Source organism: Dromiciops gliroides, chromosome 3 (genome assembly GCF_019393635.1).
Source record: "Dromiciops gliroides isolate mDroGli1 chromosome 3, mDroGli1.pri, whole genome shotgun sequence".
Taxonomy (NCBI): Eukaryota; Metazoa; Chordata; class Mammalia; order Microbiotheria; family Microbiotheriidae; genus Dromiciops; species Dromiciops gliroides.
Window position 1 is genome coordinate 251,022,096 of NC_057863.1, and position 24,586 is coordinate 251,046,681.

Genomic DNA, 24,586 nt, shown 5'->3' on the forward strand with positions numbered 1-24,586 from the left:
TTAATAGGGATAAATGTTGTCTTACATTTGTGTCCTGAAAAATCAATTTCACAAGAATGCTAAGTTAAATGACACACAGTTAGATACAAGTTTCAGAGGAAACTGAGGCAGATAGCAATTAAATGACTTGCCCAGGGTCACCCCAGAAATCAGTGTCTGAGGGTGGATACACACTCTGGTGTTTCTGACACGAGACCAAATGCTCTATCTGCTGAGCCATCAAATGGTGTCAGGGAAACACTGGTAAATATTGATCCTATCACAAAAGCCAAAGAGAAAAAAAATCTAATCCCTCCTTCCACATGACAGTCCTTTAGATACCCAAGGATACTTATATCCAACCCTGGTGCTCAATCACTCTCACTCTCTCTATCCCCTCTTCATCCCCCCTTTCTCTCTCTCTCTCTCTCTCTCTCTCTCTCTCTCTCTCTCTCTCTCTCTCTCCCTCCCTCCCTCCTCCCCCCCTTTCTCTTCCTCAGGCTATACATCCACACTTCCCCTCAACTTATTCTAATGTGGCCCAGAGCAAAGGCCTGGACTCTCTTCTGGACCCTCCCCTGCTTAACTATGTCCTTCCTAAACTATGGTATCCAGAAATAAAAATGATACTCTAGACAAGCTCAGACACAGATAGAGCATTATCACCTCTTTCTTTCTGGAAGTCATCCATTAACTTCTTTGAGTGTAATATTTCTCTGCTGATTCATACTGAGTTTGCATTCTACTAAATCCCTAAGATACTTCTCAGACAAACCGCTATCTAACCACATGCCATTTAATATAAGACTTGATGTTTATCACTATTAAACTGCATCTTATACAATTCATCCAAATGTTCTAGTACTGCTGATATGTTTTTTTAATTTTTTAATTTATAACTTTTGCTTTTTACATCATCATAGTTTTTCCCAGTATCCTTCCTCTTCCAGACATCCATCCCATATAACAAACAGTACATTGTTGTTGTTGTTGTTGTTGTTGTTTTTGCAGGAAATGGGGGTTAAGTGACTTGCCCAGGGTCACACAGCTAGTAAGTGTCAAGTGTTTGAGGCCGGATTTGAACTCAAGTACTCCTGAATCCAGGGCCAGTGCTTTAACCACTGAGCCATCTAGCTACCCCCTGCTGATATGTTTTATAGATCCTGTCATCTAGTATGTTAGTTATCTACTAATGGCTTAGTGGTACAATGAATAGAATACTGGGACTAAAGTCAGGAAGACCCGAGTTCAAATTTAGCCTCAGACACTGACTATATAATCCTGGTCAAGATACTTAACTTCTTTCTGTCTCAGGTTCCCTGACTGTAAAATGGAGATAATTCTAGCACTTCCTTCACAGGGCTGTTGTGAGGACCAAATGAGATAATGTATGTAAAGCATAGTGCCTGGGATATAGTAGGCACTTAATAAATTCTTGTTCCCTTCTTTCTTCCTACTAACCTAGGAGCTCTCAAACTGTGGACCAGGCACCATGGGTTGGGGGGTGGTGTCTCTGAGACCCTTTCAGAGCATCCTCAAGACCCTTTCAAAGAGTCCAGGAAGTCAAAACTATTTTCATGATAATACTAAGACATTTTAATTTCTTTTTTTTTTTTAGGGAGGCAATTGGGGTTAAGTGACTTGCCCAGGGTCACACAGCTAGTAAGCATTAATTGTCTGAGGCCGTATTTGAACTCAGGTCCTCCTGAATCCAGGGCCGGTGCTCTATCCACTGCGCCACCTAGCTGCCCACATTTTTATTTCTAACATGGTAAATACTGATAGATATAACCTATATACTCCATAGTGGTCCTCAATAATTTTTAAGTGCATAAAGGAGTCTGGAGACCAAAAAGTTTGAGCATTAATGCATTAACTCAAAAGGGTCAGTTTTAGTAGTCATCTTGTCCAATACCCTCATCTTGCAATTCATTCAATAAACATTTACTGAGAATATATTATGTGTGTAGTTCTGTATTAGGCATTATAGGGGTCAGAAAGTATGAGAAACAATTTCTGCCCTCAAGACAAATAAACCAAAAAAAAAAATGGATAATCTAAAAATCATTTAGATTTGGTTTTTCTATTGTATTCCAATGTATTTGGGGGGGTTTTTTGTGTTTTTTCCCCCCAGCACATTTAGATTTCCTAATTTGGGTCTTGCTTAGGTTCATATTAAAATTAGCTTTTGTTCCCTGATCATACACCAGCTGTCAGTAGAGGCAGGCAGCCCAGAAGCACACTGGTCCGTAGGAGGAAACCAACCAGGGGTTTTAAATCAACACATATACTCAACAAAATAGATAATCAACACATATAATTGAGAACTGCAGATACTGTTTAGATTTCCAAAAAAAAAAAAAGTAGGTTGAGATGCCCACATAGATTCTCAGCTGTAATTAAGCTCATTTGGGGTCAGATGAGAATCATTACCTATAAAGGACTATATGATGTTTTGTGTCATGTCATCTGTTAGTCAACAAGCACTTACTAAATGCATATTATAGGCCAGGCATCACAATAAACAATGGGGAGACAGAGTAAGACAAAAACAGGCCCAACCTCAAGTTCACATCCTAATGGGGAAAACGGCATGTAAAAAACTCTATACATATGAGTTACACAGAATACAAATAGAAGGTAACGTTAGAGAGAAAGTAACTAGCAGCTGGTAGGACAAGAAAGGTGCATGTACAAATTGAGTCTCTAAAGAAGTCAGTAAGAGTTGGAGGTGATGACAGAGCATGTCCCAGGCACGGGGATGGGGACATCCAGTGCAAAGCCACAGACATGGGAAATGGAGTGTCATATTTGAGAAATGGCAAGTAGATCAGTTGTCAATGAATTACAGAATTTGTGTAGTGGAGTACAATGTCAGAAGGCTGGAAAGGTAGGAAAAGGAAGAACTTCAACCAATGAAAGAACTTTCTATTTCATCTTGTAGGCAATAGGAAGCCACTAAAATTTATAGAGTAGAGATGTAACATGGTCAGACCAGTGCTTTAGGAAAATCATATGGGTAGAGGTTGGATTTCATTGGGGAGAGACTAAAAGTGGGGAGACCAATTAGTTGTTGTTCAGTTTTTTCAGTCATGTCTGACCCCACTGGGTGTTTTCTTGGCAAAGATACTGGAGTGTTTCTTTGCCATTTCCTTCTCCAGCTCATTTTACAGATGAGGAAACAGAGGCAAACAGGGCTAAGTGACTTGCCCAAGGTCACACAGCTACTAAGTGTCTGAGGACAGATTTGAACTCATGAAGATGAGTCTTCCTGACTCCAGGCCCAGCACTCTATTCAATACCACCTGGCTGCCCCAGACCAATTAGTAGGCTATTGTAATGGTCCAGGCAAGAGGTGAGTCTTATCACCTGAACTAGGATGGTGCCTGTATGTGTAGAGAGAAGGGGGCGCATCTGAGAGATGTTGTGATGCAGAAACAACATTTAGCAATGGATTAGATATGTGGAGTGAGTAAGAGGAATGGAAAATGACACAAAGGTTGTGAGCCTGAGTGATTGGGAAGATGATAGTGCCTTTTCTTTTCTTTTTTCTTTTTTTTTTTTTGGTGAGGCAATTGGGGTTAAGTGACTTGCCCAAGGTCACACAGCTAGTAAGTGTTCAGTGTCTGAGGCTGGATTTGAACTCAGGTCCTCCTGAATCCAGGGCCAGTGCTCTATCCACTGCACCACCTAGCTGCCCCAATGATAGTGCTTTTAACAGTAATGGGAAAGTTCTGAAGAGAGGAGGAAAGATAATGAGTCCTCTTGAACATGGCTGAATTTGAGCTGCTAGTCTGAGATGTTCAAAAGGCAATTGGTGTGGGGACAGCTAGGTGGCACAGTGGATAAAGCACTGGTGCCCTGGATTCAGGAGGACCTGAGTTCAAATGTGACCTCAGACACTTGACATTTACTAGCTGTGTGACCCTGGGCAAGTCACTTAATCCTCATTGCCCCTCCCCACCAAAGGCAATTGGTGATGTTATTATTGTTTGTCCTTTGTTCTTTTTTTTTTTTTAAGTGAAGCAAGGGTTAAGTGACTTGCCCAGGGTCACACGACTAGTAAGTGTTAAGTGTCTGAGGCCGGATTTGAACTCAGGTCCTCCTGACTCCAGGGCCAGTGCTCTATCCACTGAGCCACCTAGCTGCCCCTAAAGCGACTCTGGTGGGAGTCCTTTGTTCTTAAAGAGGACTATGACATTGGGGTGATATCAATTCATTCAACTGACTTACACTGAATTGGATTTAAGTGAGGGAGGGCTGTACGAGGTCACCAACCTCACTCTCTCCTCCAGTGTTATCTGGGTCCAAAGGCAATAGGACAACTGGTAACTGGAGAGGGCCCTGGATGTTAAAGACAACTGGGATAGGTGACTTGCCCAGGGTCACATTGGTGATGTAGGACAAGAGACAAGGGCTGGATATACAGATCTGGCAATCATTTGCATGGAAATGAGAACTGAATCCATGGAAAGTGATGAGATTGTCATGTGAAGAAGTATAGATAGAGAAGAAAAGAAGGCCCAGGCCCTGTGGGATACCCATTGTTGGTGAATATGACACAAAGAGCCAGCAAAGGAGATTGAGAAGGAAAAATCAGACAGGAAGGAGAAGAAACAGAATACAACAACGTCATAGAAATCTAGAAAGACAAGAATATATAAGGGGAGACAATGAACAGTCATGTTAAGAGCCACAGGGTGGTCTAGAAGAATGAGTATTAGAAAAAGTCACTAGTGTTGGCAATTAAGAGTTCACCAGTAGGGGGCAGCTAGGTGGCACAGTGGTTAAAGCACCGGCCCTGGATTCAGGAGTACCTGAGTTCAAATCCAGCCTCAGACACTTGACATTTACTAGCTGTGTGACCATGGGCAAGTCACTTAATCCCTATTGCCTTAAAAAAAAAAAAAAAAGAGTTCACCAGTAACTTTGGAAAGAGTAGTTTCAGGTGGATGATGAGATCAGAAGTCAAATGGTAAGGGTTTAGAAGAGAGTGGAGAGGGACAGCTAGGTGGCGTAGTGGATCGAGCACTGACCCTGGAGTCAGGAGGACCTGAGTTCAAATTTGGCCTCAGACACTTAACACTTACTAGTTGTGGACCCTAGGCAAGTCACTTAATCCCAATTGCCTCACCAAAAAAAGAGAGAGAGAGTGGAGGTACCTAGATTAATCTTGCTTGCTCCATAAATTTAGCCAAGAAGGAGAAGAAAGATGTGGGATGATGGTCAAGGTGGTAGGATTAAGGGAGGATTTTTAAGGTTGTTGAAGACACTGGAATTTGAAACATGTTTAGTCTGTCATAAGAATGTGTACACAAAACTCTGATCTCTCTGGTCAAAAGTCTGTCATGGCTACCTACAGCATTTATAGGATCATGGGATTTTTATAAGCAAAAGACATAAAAGTTCATTTAGTCCAACCTCCCATTTAAACAACTTAGCTTGGAAGTCAAAGCTCTCTGCAATCTCTTATTACGCTACATTTCCAGTACTATTTCAATCCTCCAGTAAAACTACATTTATACGATTTAAACATTCCTTATATAGAATGAATGATATCATGTATATATATATATATATATTAAGTATTTTAAGTATTTATGTGCTATTTTGAAATTTTTAAAGGATTAATAAATTAATCATAAGTTTTATCATGTATTTCCCTCAACTAATACATACTAATAATACAAATAACACAAACATGTCTGAGAAGTTTTTGACATTAAAAAGGCATTCTATGCCAAGTATGTTAATTCTTATTTTTCATGACTGAGGTAACATTCCTTGACCCCTTCTAGCCAGAATTGTGCTGGTAAATATTTAGCAATTTCTTTCTGGAAAAAAAAATGTACACAAGGTACCCTTTTAAGCTTAATCTGCATTATTATTTCTCCATCATTATTGTTTCTGCACCATTATTTCTCCATCACTTCATCGAGTCTAGACAATCAACAAAAGAATCAGTCAAGCCCTAATCTGTAGTATTTGCAATTTCTGTGGTGTAAATGCTCACATGAAAATTTTCATAGTCTGAGTCAGTATGAGCTGGCTCTAGCACACCCCTGTCTCTTGTCCATAATAATCTTGTTTTCCTCTGAATGCCCACGATACTGTTTACAATACACATTTTGGTACTTAAACCACATTTGGCGGGAAAGCGGAATGTAGGAAGGGTACTAATATACAGAAAAACCTAGGTTCAAATTCAGCCTCAAAAAAAAAAAATCCAGCCTCAGACACTTCCTAGCTGTGTGACCCTTCACCCTATTTGTCTCAGTTTCCTCATATGCAAAATAAACTGGAGAAGGAAATGGCAAACCACTCCAGCATCTTTGCCATGAACATCCCAAATAGGGTCACAAAGAGTTGGACATGACTAATCGACTAAACAAGAAGAAGAAAGGGCCAGGTCGTGAAGGGCTTTATGCCAAACAGGAGAGCTTAAATTTGATTCCAGAAGCAACGAGTAGCCATTGAAGTTCATTGAGCAGGGGACTGAGATTGGTCAGTCGCTTTGGCAGTTGTGGAAAAATGGATTGGAGAAGGAAGAGACTTGAGGCAGGGAAAGCAATAAGGGGATGATTACAGGTGAGAGGGGATTAAAACCTGAACTAGGCTGGTGGTCATGTGAATAGAGAGAAGGAGTTGGATGCCAAAATGTTTCAGGGAAAGAAAAAAGATTTGCAATTAGATGGATAGATGCATTGAGGGAGAGTAAGTAGGCAAGGATAACACTGTAATTATGCTGTGGGATAAGGGATAAGAGGTGCCCTCTTAAGCCAATCGATCAATCCCTAATTTGTAGAATTTGCAATTTCTGTGGCATAAATGTTCATATAAAAAATTTATAGTAGTGCCCTTAAGGGAGACTGAGAAGTAAGGAGGTAAAATTTTTGGGGGGTGATGAAGCCTCCCAAAACAAAAAAAACAAACCCAGTTATATAGTAAATATCAATTGTATAATTTATTCTATTTTTTTGTCTAAATTATTTGGTTTGGACATCTTCACTGATGTAATTTGGGGGGGGGGGGACAGGATTGGAGGGTACTATAGTCCAGATTTGTGATTTCACACCCCTATCTCTAGTCAATAATAATCTTGTTTTCCTCTGAATGCCCACAGTACTGTTTACAATACACATTTTGGTACTTAAACCACAGATGAAATTTCTTCAATTTATGAATTTTTCATATATCTTATTACCCCATCTGAAAAATAGACACTGTGAGGGCAGGTTTTATACTTCAATTAATCACTTAATCAATCAATTTATCAAGAAAGTATGTGCCAGGTCCTAATATGCTGGGAACTAAGATTACAAAGATAATAAAGAAACAATTATTTCCTTTATTAAATAAGTATGTACAAAATATGTACTAAATAAATACAATGTAAGATGGTAGAATACTAAGAGCAGGTCAGTCAGGAAAGGCTTCCTGTAGAAGATGGCCCTTTAAAGGGAAAGGGATTGTAAGAGGTAAAGAGTACTTCTGAGAAGACAGAGACAGAGAGAGAGAGAGAGAGAGAGAGAGAGAGAGAGAGAGAGAGAGAGAGAGAGAGAGAGAGAGAGAGAGAGAAGGGGAGAAAAGATAGGAAAAGAGAAAGAAAAGAAGGAAAGAAAAGGGAAAGGAAGGAAGGAAGAGAGCATTTATTAAGTGCTTTCTGTGTTCTAGGCAATAAGCACTGGCGATATAAATAAAAGCATCCAAAAAAAAGATATTCCAGTGCTTACAGTTTAGTGAGGAAAAACAACCCATAAAAGGGAGATGGTGAAGGTAGAAAATGAATTCTGTTTTAATCATGTTGACTTTGAGATATCAATGGGACATCTGGTTTGAAATGTCCATTAGACAGTAATGCTCTGGAGATAAATGGGAGTAGGTAGGACTGGATATATAGATCTGGAAGTCATCTTTCTTGTCTTCTATATAATTACGACAGTGCCATGCACACGCTATGTACTGACTGTATTTGTCGATGAGCTGCCCTTACTGACCTTGTTCCTAGACTTAAGACCTGTGCTACTGTATTTGCTCACTCCTCTGTCATAGAGGGCAATCAATGCAGGAGATGTCAGCTGACATTTCTGAACTCTGTAGTAGGGCAGGCCGTGGTCTTTGGCCTGAACTGGTAGAACTACTGTTTTCACAAACAACTTCAGAGATATTAAACTATTATAAGAGCACCAGAATTCTGCCCGGGAACCTCCCTTCTGAATGCTTTCTAGTTGGCAGACAAATCTACACAAATTTGAGTGTTTGGGAGGGTATATATAGAGTGTGTGTATGTATGTGTACACATATATATATGTACACATACACACAGATAACTATATATACATATACTAGATATTTGTGTATATGTGTATGCATTTGCATGTGTATATGTATGTACATGTGTGTCTGTGTACATATGTATTTGTATGCATGTATGTGCATATGTGTATGTTTATGTATATATGAATGTGTATGTGTATATGTAGGTAGGGTATATATTTTTTTTTTCATGCTGCAACCTAAATAAATAACTCAACCCTTATCACTAGTGATACTATGAAAAACAGTAGTATAGGGGGCAGCTAGGTGATGCAGTAGATAAAGCACCAGCCCTGGATTCAGGAGGACCAGAGTTCAAATCTGGTCTCAGACACTTGACATTTACTAGCTGTGTGACCCTGGGCAAGTTACTTAACTCTCATTGCCCCATCAAAAAAAGCCCCCCAAAAACAAAAAACCCAAACCCAGTTATATAGTAAATATCAATTGTATAACTTAATCCATTTTTTTGTCTAAATTATTTGGTTTGGATGTCTTCACTGATGTAATTTTTTTTTGGGGGGGGGGGAAGCAGGGTTGGAGGGTACTATAGTCCAGATTTGTGATCTCACTGGTATAGGAAATTCCCAGCATGGAAACTCTCTCCTCTGATGCAGACTCATGACTCATCTACAGTTTACAGTCTTTGAAAATTGCCTGGGGCACTGACATTTATGTAATACGAACCAGATAATTATTTTTAAAAAATATTTTCCTTTCTTTTATGCTTTGTAAACAGTTTGCGCATGTTAGGCTGATGCAGAACTTAATCTTCCTTCTTACAGTACACATTGTGTTTGGTGCCCTGATGTGTTTATCAGATATAATCCTCACCACAGTAATCTGAGAGAGGAGTTTAAATTGATGTAGCAGCTGGGTTATCATCTTACCTTTATCACTGGTTATATTTGCATATAGTCTAGAACAGTGAAGATATTTAAGAGGTGTAGAATAAGTGGGGGGACACTTATGTCATTGCTTTTGTTCGCAAACTTAGGAGCTCTGAGCATTTATATAAAAGAGGCTAAGATTCATTCAGATCAGAAGGAGCTTATGCTAAGCTTAGTATCCTAACTGTAGGTAAAATTCTCCTTTGTGCAGACTTATGTGGACATGTATAAAGCATTTTTACAAATAGTGCCACAACACTCAGGCTTTGAGGTGGGAGGGCAGTCCTGCTTATACTACCACTTTCTGGGTGTAAAGGATTCTTCAGTTGGTTGAGTACTGCTAAACACAAATCACTGGGCTGACTCCTCTGGGGAACTACAAAATGATCCCTGCCATGGAAGAGCTTAAGATCTACTCAGAGGCAGAAAAAAAAGCAGCAAAGGAGGAAGTGTTTCTATGAGACATTAAAAAAAAATACACAGATGAAAGTAGGAGGAAGTTCAAAGGCACACAAATAAACAAGGGCGTTGTTTTTGTTTTTGTTTTTGTACTACAAGGTTAGATTTAATATGCTCTTTAAAAACCCCAAACTCTATATCAAAGTTAGTAATTTAATATACCATTCTCTTTTCTGCTTTTTGTATAATGAAATGTTCGTATTTGTTGATGTTTATTCAGTTCATAAGAAAAAAAGAAAAATAAGGGGGGGAAATGTTGACTTGTCTGGAGTTCACAGACTAGTAAAGGGTCCCTGGATAAATATCAGAGGATCCATGCACTTGAGTAAGAATGGAGTTTAGCATTTCCTTCAATTATTTTAAAATATTATTCTAAGAAGGGATCCATAGATTTTATCAGGCTGCCATAAAGAATCATGGCACAAAAAAAGGTTAAGACACAAGATAGGAACTTTTGAAATGTTAGTAAAGCATCTAAAATAGTGTTTGAGTAAGTATCATAAGAGTAGTAGTACAGGAAATAAGTGCTAAGGGACTTTTGTGCTCAGTCCTGGGCATCATACTTTAGGAAGGGCATTAACAAGCTTGCATACATTTAGAGGAGGTTGTCAGGGATGCAATGTGAAACTGGGGGTGTTTAGTCTGGAGAAGACTTTGTATATGTAGAACTAGCAAAGGGACTGACACATAGTAGGTGCTTAAATGCTTATTTACTTAAAATAGGACAAAGAATAAGTTGTATTCAAGAAAATAAAGGGTTGTGAGGGGAAGAGGGATTGGCTTGGTTCTGCTTGACTTCCGAGCAATGGGTGGAGGTTGCATTCACACAATTCAACTTCCTCCACCCCAATATTGTCCTCTTCCATCCCGTTTCAGCTACCTACAGATATAGTTATCCTATAGGACATGCCATCTCAGAGAATTGAGATGGCTTACTTATTATACTGAGTCATACTGCGTATTTTGTTGGATCTAAATAAAGAGAAAAATGGCAAAGGCTTCATGCGCCTATGAATTTGCAACAACTTCATGGAACCTCAGCACACAAGATGGGAACCACTGATCTAGAGGAATCTTTTCCAAAAGTAGACTACTGTAAAATGTAAATTTGATATCACTTTATTGATCTGGGTCAAGGTATAATTGATTCATAATCAGTGAGAAATAATCTTTAACTCTAATATCCAATGAAGGAGATTAGGTTAAGACAAATTCAGAAAAAAGAGAAGATGACATCTTGAAGTCTAGAAAAATGAGAATGTATTGGGAGAGGGGTAAGAATTGGTCAGTTGATTTCCATCGCTGTCTGAGAAAGAAGTTTCTTGGAGCAGGAGACTTTTTGAGAGTATACCTCTCTGTGTGGTAGAGCTATCCTACTTGTGGAGGTGGGTGACTCATCAGGCTGGGACAGCTTGATGAAAATATCCCTTATAGACTTCCCACTCCTTTTGCATTTGGATTCATTGCTCACCAAACAACATGCTGATTACTAGTTAGACTTGCCAGATCTCCTGTTCCTGAGAAAAGCGGGGGGGCACCCTGGAAAGTGAAGATGAGTATACAGATGTATCCTGTTGCAGCTAAAATATGGGGTTAAAGAGAGGCTAGCTGATCACCCAGGCTTGGCCTCCTTCGGCTGGAGGACGTCAGGTACTAAAACCATCACAAACTCCAGATCTGGTTCTGAGCTTTGCCAGTTCAGGAGCTCAGTTTTGCCAATGATCTGCCTTGAGGAATTACAAATTAATTATTATATACTAATTAACTACTAATGAAAATCACAACTCTATCACCATCCCACACCTCTTTTGAGGACTTTGGAATCTTCCTGTGTTACTCTTCTCCCCATGCTGTCAACTTTCCCAACCTCCGAACCAAACTGAGGATTGTCTGTCATGTCCACCTACCATCATCCCCGAGGACTATAGTACACATGTTAACAAGCCCTTTAGTACAATCACAAAATTCCTTAAACTCTTCAACTCCAATATCTTTCTTTTTCATTCTTCTGAAGATACACAGGTCTTGCCACTTCATTAAACTGCACTACTTCCAAGATCTGGAACTTGGAAATTCTACTCTCAGATCACAACCTTTTGTCCTCCTACCTGTCTCATTCATACTAAATGCATTCTTTACCCTCATCATGTTCTCTGGTCCCTGGACACATTCTCTAACTACATCCCACATCTTACTGTTCTGGCTTTAATCTCTGACTGACCATCTTTGACCCATAAATCCTCATCCTTAGGGAATTCTTGCCATTGCTTATTCCACTCCTGCTCAAAAGCTTCTGAGTCCTACTAGAAAGTCATGAAATTGAGTAAATTTCACCGAATAAACAACCTAACATGGGGTGCGGATGCTGCTTAAAAATTCTTCTAGCCTACATTTACCAATTCCCTAGTCTCATGCCTCAGGATGAGTGTTCAAAACTTTACCTCTCTCTCTTCTCTCAACCAACCCACATTCCTTCTCATGCTTCCATCAGATAATCTAATCGAATACAATCTAAGACAATCCAACAAACATTTATTATATACATATTATGTGGTAGGCGCTGGGGCTACAAAGGCAATGTGAGTGAGAAGACTGGAGTCACCTGAGCTCAAATCCCCTTCTCTGGTTCTAACATTTCAGCATCATGATTCCAATGCTTCTGCCTAGCAACAAAAGTATACCTACCTCACTGATGATGATCCTTTGCTCACTTCCCTTCTGCTTCTTCTAGGATCTCTCATTCCAGGAATGATCCACTTTCTCTCATGCAACTTCAGTCTCTCCCCCTGTCACTCGGCTATTCTGTTTTCCTGCAAACATGCTTAAGGTTCTCCAAGCCTAAAACAAACAAACAAAAAAGGCTTCCCTTGAGCCTTCTAGTCTATATAACTCCTATTCCTTCTTTTTCCTCCCATTTACCCCTAAGGAGCAGCTAGGTGGTGCAGTGGATAGAACATTGACCCTGGAGTCAGGAGGACCAGAATTCAAATCTCACCTCAGACACTTATTAGCTGTGTGACCCTAGGCAAGTCACTTAACCCCAACTGCCTTAAAACATCCAGGGCCATCTCCAGCCATCCTAATCTACATCTCGCCACTGAATCCAGATGGCTCTGGAGGAGAGAGTGACGTTGGTGACCTTTCACAGCCCTCCCTCACTTAAATCCAATTCAGTGTAAGTCATGATATCATCCTGATGTCATGGTCCTCTTTAAATGAAGGACAAACAACAATAACAATTTACACCAAAACATCTTGAGAGTTCTCTATGTCTACACCATGTTAGTGAAGCTGCTTTCTCAAGAGTTACTAATGATCTGCTGACCTATAGCTTTTGACCCTATTGGAACACACTCGCTCCTCCTGGATACTCTTTCCTCCCTCGGCTTCAGATACACAAAAACCTCCTGCTTCTCCATATCTCAAAAGCCTTTTTGTTTTCTTTGTTGATTCATCTTCTTCCCTCCCTTCCCTTGTTCCCACAGTATCTAGCATAGTGCCATGTTCAAAATAAGTGCTGAATATTTGTTGTTGTTGAAAAACCAAGATGGCAACTGATTAATTCACAATGAAAGAAACACAACTGCTGAGAAGACTAGACCAGTGGCATTGAACTCACATAGAAAGAAGGACCCCTATGGCTTCATGCTGACTTATGACACAAATTATCACTATGTTTTATCATATTTTATTTCTTTTCTTTTAAATTTTTATTTTTTTAAGTGAGGGGTTAAATGACTTGCCCAGGGTCACACAGCTAGTAAGTGTTAAGTGTCTGAGGCCGGATTTGAACTTAGGTACTCCTGACTCCAGGGCTGGTGCTCTATCCACTGCGCCACCTAGCTGCCCCATATTTTATTTCTTTTGATACATATTTCCCAACTACATTTTAATCTGATTTGAGCTACACTTGGGATTGTTGCAGGCCATGTGTGTTTGATACATCTGGACTAAACAATGGAGTTAGCTGGTCAGTACCTTCTCTTCCCAGTAGAAGTCTACATAGGAAAGCAAACTAATAATAGAAAGTTGCTTGGGGTTTGCAGTGTCTAAGTAAGGGAAGGTAGATGATCGAAATTGCTATTCCTATCAAGCCATGGTAGTCTGATGCCCCATCACCATTTCAAGAGCTATGTCTAACAAGCAGACCAGATACTCATTGTAACATCTCCTATGAATAGTACTGAATAAACACTGATAGAATCTTATTCATTGGCTTATTCTAGGACCCCACATCACACCTTCCAATCTATGGTCTAGCATTTACCTCCTAATCTTACAATTACCTTTTCCATTGGTTGCATGCTTATTTACTGATCATCTGAGTATTACTGTCAGCCTCAACAAGTCTATCCAAGGATATTAAATAGCTCTCCTCAAGAACTTCCTGGCAAGATGAACTGAACTTTCTGTTCACAGAAAGATGGCTCCCTAACAACCCAATCACAAAGTATTACTTGGGATATTGATATAATTGTTATAAATATCTGTGTTTGCATCTTTTCTCTCTACTAACAATACATTCCATAACAGCAAGAATGGTGTATTGTGGGGGAAACTAGGTGGCACAGTGGATAAAGCACCGGCCCTGGATTCAGGAGGACCTGAGTTCAAATCCTACCTCAGATACTTGACACCTACTAGCTGTGTGGCCCTGGGCAAGTTGCTTAATCCTCATTGCCCTGCAAAAACAAAACAAAAAAAGAACAGTGTATTGTTTAAATTTTGTATTTTCCTGAATATCTAGCACAAAAAGGATACTACAAATGTTTGTTGAATGAATGCCTATTATCAAACCATTCTAGGTTTCTTGTTTTACTGGATTGATAAATGGTACTTAACTGCAACCTAACCTGCCCAGAGAATCTCAGAGGAGAATGATATCCACAAGATGTCGTAAGCAGGGGCCAACTCTCTCTTTCCTGGGAAACAGAACACTAAAAGTTCAGGGTCTACATGCTCCTTGGTCTATTCCCTGCTAACCTGCCCACAATGGCCAGGAATATAAAAATAAACAGGTGGGATATACATCAAACCATCTCGAGATTATAAGGATATGACTATCGAATCTTTCCTTTCCTCTATGCTGTGTGGACATGGTCACATTCTAATTGGCTAAGAGGCACAAAAGGTAGGAGAGAGAAGGCAGTCTGATTAGAAATCATCTCTGAGGAGCAAAAGGCAAGAAAAGAGTGGTGAATCCCAAAAATCTTTCAATGGTCTTTTCTTAGGTCCTTTTAGGTTTTTCTCTGGAATTCTGCATTAGGATTTTTAAAACCCAGCAAAGCTGATATCTAGGCAGAACTGGCTTTCAGAAGTCCCACTGATTGTATGGGTCAGTTCTATTGAAAAACTGATTTTGTTTTCCTTGAACTTGCTTTCAATATTGTAACTTGTGGAAGAGTCCTCTATTTCCTTTGGGGGAAAAAAACTCCATATTTTATTGATGTCTTTTTTCTTTATTTCACAATCTTTTTAGTCTTTCCCTCTCCAGACTAAACCTTCCCTTGCATCAAAACATACCAGTAACCAGTAACATGAGGCAGCTAGGTAGCACAGTGGATGGAGTTCCATGCCTGGAGTCAGGAAGACTCATATTTCTGAGTTCAAATCTGGCCTCAAGACACTCAATAGCTGGGTGACCCTGAGGAAGTCACTTAACCCTGTTTGATTCAGCTTCCTCATCTATCAAAATGAGTTGGAGAAAACAATGCCGAGAAAACCCCAAATGGGGTGTTGGACATGACTGAAATGACTGACCAACAACAAACCAGAAACACCTGATATGGGGACTGCATCTGACAACATGTACAGTATTTTTTCCTAGTAGTTGTCCACCTCTCTGCCATGAGGATTGAAGTGTTTCTTTATCGGTTCTACAGGACTTAGAGATTTAGAGACAGAAGGGATCTTTGAGGTCATCTAGTCCAATTCCTCTAGTTTAATTAAGAAAAAAATAACTTACAATTAAGGCAAAACCACTTGTTCAAAGTCACACAGGTAGTAGGTAAGTAGCAGATCCAGGACTTTAAACACAGATCATTGCAACATGCTTTCCAATGCACTACCTTTAGCTATCTTTTTTTTTTTTTTTTTTAGGCAATGGGGGTTAAGTGACTTGCCCAGGGTCACACAGCTAGTAAGTGTCAAGTGTCTGAGGGCAGATTTGAACTCAGGTACTCCTGAATCCAGAGCCGGTGCTTTAACCACTGCGCCATCTAGCTGCCCCATATCTTTTAATTTACATGACTGTAATTACTATATATATTGTTCTGGTCCCCAACACTTACTACCTGTGTCTGGGAAATTTGTTTCATTGTTGTCTGTCTCAGTTTCCTCACCTGTAAAATGAGGATGATAATAGTGCCTACCTCCCTTGGTTGTTGTGAGGATAAAATGAGAGAATATTTATAAAGCATTTTGCAAACCTTCAAGTACTATGTATATCCTAGCTATTTTTCATCAGACCATAAGCCTCTTGACAGGAGGGATTGTTATTTGCTTTTCTTTGTATTTCCAGCATTTAGTACAGTGCCAGGTACATAATAGGTACTTAATAAATGCTAGTTAACTTTTCAGAACTGTTTCCTTGGTTCTGCTTATTTTATTTTGCATCAGTTCATAAAGATTTGCCCATGCTCTCTTTTTTTGTTTTTAGGCAATGGGGGTTAAGTGACTTGCCCAGGTTCACACAACTATTAAGTGTCAAGTGTCTGAGGCTGAATTTGAACTAAGGTACTCCTGAATCCAAGGCCGGTGTTTTAACCACTGCGCCATCTAGCTGCCCCCCTTGCCCATGCTCTCTTAACGGCTCATATTTGTCATTTCTTGAGGCATTGTAACATCCCATTATATTCACATACCATAGTTTTTTCAGCCATTCCCTAACTAATGGGGTGGTAACAGGGCTCTAGGTCCATCATATTTGGTAGTACTTCTAATAATAATACAAGCTAGCATATATATATATATATATACATATATACATATATCACTTTATGGTTTATAAAATAATTTACAAATATAATCTCAATGTATCCTTACAAAAACCCCATTTTATAGATGAAGAAATTGAGGCAGAGGTTAAATGACTTGCCCAGAGTCATACAGCCAACAAGTGTCTGAGTTCAGATTTAAACTCATCTTCTTGACTCCAGAGCTTTATCCACTGCAACATCTAGCCTCCTCTAAAGAGTGTGACATTGTTGTAAGTTGTTATGTGTCGATAAGACATTGCTACCCTGAGGGAATAAGGGATTTTTCTTCCCTTTGGAAATCTTGTGGTCTCTAGGTAGAAAAATGGAAAGTAACTACTCAACTTACTATAACTATCCATTGATATGTAACTTTTTTCTCTTTTAAAAAATTTTATTTTTAATGTATGGAATAAAACAAGCCTTTCCATGACATAGTAAAACAAAAAAGATGATTGTGCATGAAACTACAAATCTGTTGTGCACAACTTACTATTCCTTTCAAATATACAATAAAATTATCATGTAAATTTCTTTTTTCTTTCTTTTTCTTTTTTTTTTTTTTGCTCAGGGCAATGGGGGTTAAGTGACTTGCCCAGGGTCACATAGCTAGTAAGTGTTAAGTGTCTGAGGCTGGATTTGAACTCAGGTACTCCTGAATCCAGGGCCGGTGCTTTATCCACTGCACCACCTAGCTGCCCCTTTTTTCTTTTTTTTTAAATTCCCTCCCCCCACCCTAGAGATGGCTAACATTAGAAACAAATAGGTCTGTGTATACATACATACATATATATATATATGTATGTGTATGTATGTAAAATTATTCTATACACACATTTATCAGTTCTTTCTCTGGATGCAGATAACATCTTTCTTCATATGTCCTTTATAGTTCATTTGGGCATTTATAATAAACAAAATAACTTATTTGCTCAAAGCTGTTCTTAAAACAATATTGTTCTTACTGTATACAATGTTCTCTTGGCTCTGCTCATTTCACTCTTCATCATTTCATGAAAGTCTTTCCATGTTGTTTTTTTTTAAATCAATCTGCTCATTATTTCTTATAGCACAGTAGTATTCTATCACAATCATATACTACAACTTGTTCAGCCATTCCCCAGTTGATGGGACACTACAAAGAGAGCTGCTATAAACATTTTAGACGATATGGGTTCTTTTCCTTTTTCCCTAATCACCTTTAGAAACAGACCAAGTAGCGGTATTGCTGGATCAAAGGGTACAGGCAGTTTAATAACTCTTTCGACATAATTCCCGACTGCTCTCCAAAGTGGTTGGATTATTTTACAATTCCACAATGAATTAATGTCCCGATTTTTCCACATCTCCTTCAACATTTGTCACTTTCTCCTTCTATCATGTTAGCCAAACTGGTAGGTATAAAATGATATCTAAAAGTTGTTTTGATCTGCGTTTCTCTAATTAATAATGATTTAGAGCATTTTTTCATATGACTATAAATTGATTTGATCTCTTCATTGGAAAACTGCCTGTTCATATCCTTTGATCATTTATCATTTGGGGACTCATATTCTTATATATTTGACAAAGTTCTTTACATATTTTAGATATGAGACCTTTATCTGAGAAACTAAAATTTTCCCAAATTCTCTGTTTTCCTTCTAATCTTGGCTATATTTGTTTTATTTGTACAAAACCTTTTTAACTTTATATAAGTGAAATCATCCATTTTACAACTAACTTTGTTCTCTATCTTTTGTTTATTCATAAATTGTTAACCTATCCATAAATCTGATAAGAAATATATTCCATGTTCTAATTTTCTTGTAAAACCTCTCTTTATATCTAGCTCACATATCTATTTTAACCTCATATTGGTAAATGGTGTGAGATATTGGTTCATGCTGAATTTCTGCCATACTATTTTCTGGTTTTTCCAACAATTTTTACCAAATAATGAAATCTTACCCTAAAATTTTGTCTTTACACTTGTCAAATGCAAGGTTATTATATTTATTTGCTGTATTATGTTTTATTTGCTGTAAATTATATGTCTACTCTACTCCACTTATCTATCTTTCTATTTCTTTGGCAGTACCAGATAGTTTTGATAATTACTGTCTTATAATACAGTTTAAGATCCGTTACTGCTAAACCTTCTTTTTTTATACTTTTTTTCATTATTTCCTTTGATATTCTTGACTTTTTGTTTTTCTAAATGAATTTTGTTACTATTTTTTTCTCAGAATATTTCAATAGCCTCCTTTAGCCTCTAAGCCTCCGTGACTATTTTGTATACTTTTATTTATATTTCTACTTTGTATACATTGATCAATCACCTATTTTTTTTACCTTCCTCTCCTAGATGACTTTGTATTACCCACATTTGTTGTTTTTTAATATTCTCAAAAAGTTATAGAATTCAGCCTTGGTCTAAGTGAGAAAGTAGCTTATTTATGGTGCTAGGACTCCTTGAAATGCTTTCTCCTTTACAGTTACAAATAATCAAGAATGTCTTGGTTAAATCTTAAGAACAGAGTAGTGAGTTAATTTTTCAAAAAATTTTGTTTAGAGGTGATTGCTTTTACAGAGAGTTCTACTACAAATATTTTGGATCTTTGTTTCGGTCTTTGATTTTTTCAGACTATTCTCCAATTATTTCTTTCTGTGGAACACATCTGAGTGACAAAAATTTTAGACCCCTCTTGTCTCTATGTCTGTGCTTTTCTGGTCTAAAACTTTACAAAACGATTTCCTATGAGGAAAAGGTATCAAATCAGTAATTTTACAGTCTACCCAAAGGAGCTAGAACTACTCTAAAAAGGTAAATAAATGCTGGTTGTTTTTTTTTTTGTTTTTTTTTGTTTTTTTTGTTTTTGAGATATTTTATTTTTTCCGTTACATGTAAAGATAGTTCTCAACTTTTGTTTATACATGCTTTACACTTTCAGATTTTTCTCCCTCCCTCCCTCCCCTCCCTCCCCCCTCCCCTAATAGCAGGTAATCTGATATAGGTTATATCTATATATATCTATACATATACATATAGATATATATATACACACACACATATATATACACATAATAACATTAATCCTATTTCTGCATTAATCCTGTTACAAGAGAAAGAATCAGAGCAGTGATGCAAAACCTCAAAATAGAAAAAAAAAACAGCACCCAAAACAAAAGAAATAATATGGTTCAATCAGCATCTATACTCCACAGTTCTTTCTTTCTTTTTTTTTCTTGGATTTGGAGATCCTCTTCTATCATGAGTTCCCTGGAACTCTTCTGTACCATTGCATTGGTGAGAAGAATATAGTCCATCACAGTAGGTCAACACTCAATGTTGATGATACTGTGTACAATGTTCTTCTGGTTCTGCTCATCTCACTCATCATCAGCTCACGTAAGACCCTCCAGGTTTCTCTGAACTCTTCCTGCTCATCATTTCTTATAGCACAATAGTATTCCATTGTATTCATATACCACAACTTGTCCAGCCATTCCCCAATTGATGGGCACCCCCTCAACTTCCAATTCCTTGCTACCACGTAAAGAGCAGCTATAAATATTTTTGTACATGTGGGTCCCTTTCCCCCTTCCATGATTTCTTTGGGCAAAAGACCTAAAAGTGGGATTGCTGGGTCAAAGGGTATGCACAGCTTTATCGCCCTTTGGGCATAATTCCAAATTGCTCTCCAGAATGGTTGGATCAGCTCACAGCTCCACCAACAATGCATTAGTATTCCAATTTTCCCACAGCGTCTCCAACATTTATTATCTTCCTTTTTTGTCATTTTAGCCAATCTGATAGGTGTCAGGTGGTACCTCAGAGTTGTTTTAATTTGCATCTCTCTAATCATTAGAGATTTAGAGCATTTTTTCATATGGGAATAGATAGCTTTGGTTTCTTCATCAGAAAACTGCCTGTTCATATCCTTTGACCATTTCTCAATTGGGGAATGACTTGGATTCTTATAAATTTGATTTAATTCCCTATATATTTTAGAGATGAGGCCTTTATCAGAAGCACTGGCCTCAAAAATTGTTTCCCAGCTTTCTGCCTCCCTTCTAATTTTGGATGCATTGCTTCTGTTTGTACAAAAATTTTTTAATTTAATATAATCAAAATCATCCACTTTGCATTTTATAATATACTCTATCTCATGTTTGGTCAAAAACTGTTCTCCTTTCCAAAGATCTGATAGGTACACTATTCCTTTCTCTCCTAATTTACCTATGGTATCACCTCTTATGTCTAAATCATGTATCCATTTTGACCTTATTTTAGTATAAGGTGTAAGATGTTGGTCTAAGCCTAATTTCTGCCATACTATCTTCCAGTTTTCCCAGCAGTTTTTGTCAAATACTGAGTTCCTATCCCAGAAGCTGGAGTCTTTGGGTTTATCAAACACTACATTACTAGTGTCATTTACTACTGCATTTCCTGAGCCTAGCCTATTCCATTGATCTACCACTCTATTTTTTAGCCAGTACCAGATAGTTTTGATGACTGCCACTTTATAGTAAAGCTCCAGGTTTGGTACCGCTAACCCACCTTCCTGTGAATTTTTTTTCATTATTTCCCTGGATATTCTTGATTTTTTGTTTTTCCAGATGAATTTTGTTATTATTTTTTCTAGCTGTATAAAATAATGTTTTTTTTTAAAAGAACAAGCATTATCAATATCCAAACCTTTTTTAAAAAATTATATTCAGTCATAAATGGTTCAGTTTAACTTTGAGAACCGTCTAAACATTCAAAACGTGTCCCTTCCCATAATTACTTGTATACAAGTTACATATCGATCCAAATTTTTCCTTCAGATATATCAACTATTAGAAAGTAATATTTTTTTCTAACAATAACCTCTAATGTGCATACCCATATACCTTATATGGACTGAGAGATGTCTTGCTGTTAAGGAGCTGATCTGAAGATCACAGATACTGAACTCTGTTTTTTTAATCTTTGGCAAGTCTTAACCACAATGCACCTCAACTGACAGCTGAAAAAAAAAAAAGGATGACAACTCAAATAAAACAAGATTTGTGATTTTCCCATTAAAAGGTATTGCTTACTCTATGTTTCTTTCTTTACTTCTGTGGCTTGCTCTGTGCAACAGCGCTAGTTTTTGACACATTTAGGAATGTTTATGGGTGGGAATTCAAAGGACATGTTTAAAGAATGGTGAAGCTAGAGAAGCATGTTTTAAGATTATTAGGGTAATTTTTAGGATTGGGACAGTTTTAAGATAATTAGGACTGAATGCAAAGCTAAATGTATTGTTATCCCCTATCCTTGAAAAGCATGATCTCAATTTTACCCAATTTTCTCCTTTCAACACATCTATTTAGCATCTGTTGTATGCAAGGCACTGTTTGGTGGAATTTGGGGGAATACAAAACAGTGTAAGACACAACCCTATCTTCAGGTAGTTCATAGTCTAGTAGATAAGATAAGGCTGCTGTCCAAAATAGAGTTCCAAGTATACTGTGAATAGATTTGAAATCAGCAGTACAAAATTTTAGGAAGAATTCTAAGGAAGGACTGATCACTTCTGGTTTAGGGAATATTGGGACGCTTTATTCTCTAGAGAGAATGGCATTCAAACTAAGAGAAATTATTATTTCTCTCTTATATTATTGAATTAGGACCAGAATTTTTTCCCTTCCTATTTCCTTATTCAGAAGCCAGAAACCTGTAGGTTGTTGTAGGACATTATTGATGGATGAGATTGTCCAAATCCTGAGGGGGTGGGAGGGAGGAGGGCTGCTTTTTGATCCTGGGTGGGAGTTCCTACCCACCTAGAAAAATTTGCAAAGAATTTAATCTAAGGTGAATTTCAGCCCATTGTGTTCCACTCAGGCAGGCTTGGGTGTGCAGTAGGTCTGACTTGAGATAGTCTTTGTCCATGAATGACCAGTCTTCCAGAGGCATATACGCATCAAGGAGCCACTGCAATCCATCTTTGGCATTTCAGAGTACCACTGACCCCTTTTATTAAATAACTGCTAGCAATAATTAATAAAATGATTACCCTGTGATTGTACATATATAACCTATATCAGCTTGCTTTCTGTCTTGGGAAGCAGGGAGGGAAAGGAGGGAAGGAGAAAATTTTGGAACTCAAAATCTTATAAAAACAAATGTTGAGGGGCAGCTAGGTGGCACAGTGGATAGAGCACCAGCCCTGGAGTCAGGAGGACCTGAGTTCAAATCCAGCCTCAGACAGTTGACACTTACCAGCTGTGTGACCTTGGGCAAGTCACTTAACCCCAATTGCCTCACCAAAAAAAAAAAACAAATGTTGAAAACTATCTTCACATGTTACTGGAAAAAAATTAAATCCTATTAAGATTGAAAAACAACAACAACAAAAACCCACAATAAGATAAAATGATTACCCGTACCCAGAGACTATGCCTCTCAAACTTTTCATATTCCATAGAACCAAGTCAGTTTTAGAACTACCTTCAATGATCTCTTTGTCTAGAACAGTGATTTTCCTAAGGGTATCCAGGCATTTCTGAAGAACTGTGGCTTGACTCCAGGGGATAAGTGAAAGTGAAAAGTTAGGAAGACTTCTGCCCTCTGATAATAGCCAGTCCAATATAATTGTTATCTACCTTTCATAGACTACAGCCCAATATTCTCCCTCCCACAGCTGAACAAGCTCCCAAACATCCTCTTTCTGAGCTAGGCACTCGCCACTCAAGGGTCTAATTCCCACTGAAAGAGCTGTGTGGATATCAATGAGAAAAATCACACTAGGAAAAGAAAACTTTTCTTTTAATTGGTAAGGGATTATAGATAAGGGTTCAAGATAAACTAAGAGAAGCTCATTTTCAAAACTTATTATAGTATCATCTCCCTCCCTCCTACCCTATCACCTTCCCTGTTGATTTATTCAAAATGCTAATAACCATCTGTCTGACTGCCTATGCATTGCATACATGCACAAGTATTCTGAAATCATGCTTTTGGCACTCTTGACTGAGTTCTTATTAAACACATTTAAAAATTATCTTCTAGTTTTTAAATTACTACTGGCAAGAGTAGAATGGGTATGAAGAATAATAAGCCAGTTGAACTAGCATTTCCCCCACCCCCCCTACCCCGGGGAACACAGAATTTTAGTAAGGGACATGAGAAATCATTTAGTTTAACTTCTCCATTTTACATATGAGAAAACAAAAAGTTAAGTGACTTGCTCAATACCAGATAAGACATGAACAACAGAAAGATTAGAACTCAGGTCTCACGACTGTCAGGACAGTAACCTTTTTTCTCTCCTTTTTTAAAATTATGAATTAAACATACATCAACAATCACAACTAGATCTATACACAAACAGGGAAGGTCATACAAGAAACCATGAACTTTTACCATATATGGTGTTTTATACACACACACACACACACACACACACACACACACACTTTTAACTATGCAGTAAGAAATCCTTTAATTTTTGACCCCTTCTGCAACTCCAATCCCTTTTCTCTGGGCAAGTTTTAAAGTGCTTTAGTGACATTTTGCCCCCATATCTATCACTGCTCACCAACCCACCTCCCCTTCACCCAGGTAGAATAATTTTTTTTTAATTTTTTGTGAGGTGATGAGGGTTAAGTGAGTCCATAGTCACATAGCTAGGAAGTGTCAAGTGTCTGAGGCCAAATTTGAACTCAGGTCCTCCTGAATCCAAGGCCAGTGCTTTATCCACTGCACCACCTAGCTGCCCCCTTAGAATCATTTCTTTATAACATATGTATATAGTCAAGCAAACAAACCTAGATATTGGCCATGCCATACCAATAATCTTTACATTATACAAAATCTTCCTACATTTTCTTCCATCTAATACTTTTCTTCCTTTGGTAGCCTGGTGAAACCTATAAGCCCCTTCTCTGTTTTTAAATGCATAAAATAGAATACATAGGATTATGAAGGAAGTCAATTATACTGACAAACAATTATAA

The 24,586-nt window shown here is 38.1% G+C and overlaps 1 protein-coding gene across 7 annotated transcripts in view; it reads right to left on the minus strand.

The window, feature by feature from the left end:
* CRACDL (CRACD like) overlaps positions 1-24,586 on the minus strand; it is a 255,354-nt gene that overhangs the window by 149,764 nt on the left and 81,004 nt on the right. For 4 of the 7 annotated variants that reach the window (XM_043990992.1, XM_043990991.1, XM_043990985.1 and 1 more), the window contains exon 1: positions 12,330-12,430. The exons of the other annotated variants lie outside the window; for them this stretch is intronic. In XM_043990992.1, the coding sequence (XP_043846927.1) occupies positions 12,330-12,385 (56 nt within the window). In that variant the 5' untranslated portion in view covers positions 12,386-12,430. Of the gene's footprint in view, positions 1-12,329; positions 12,431-24,586 lie in introns of those variants that run through there. 7 annotated transcript variants of the gene reach the window in all.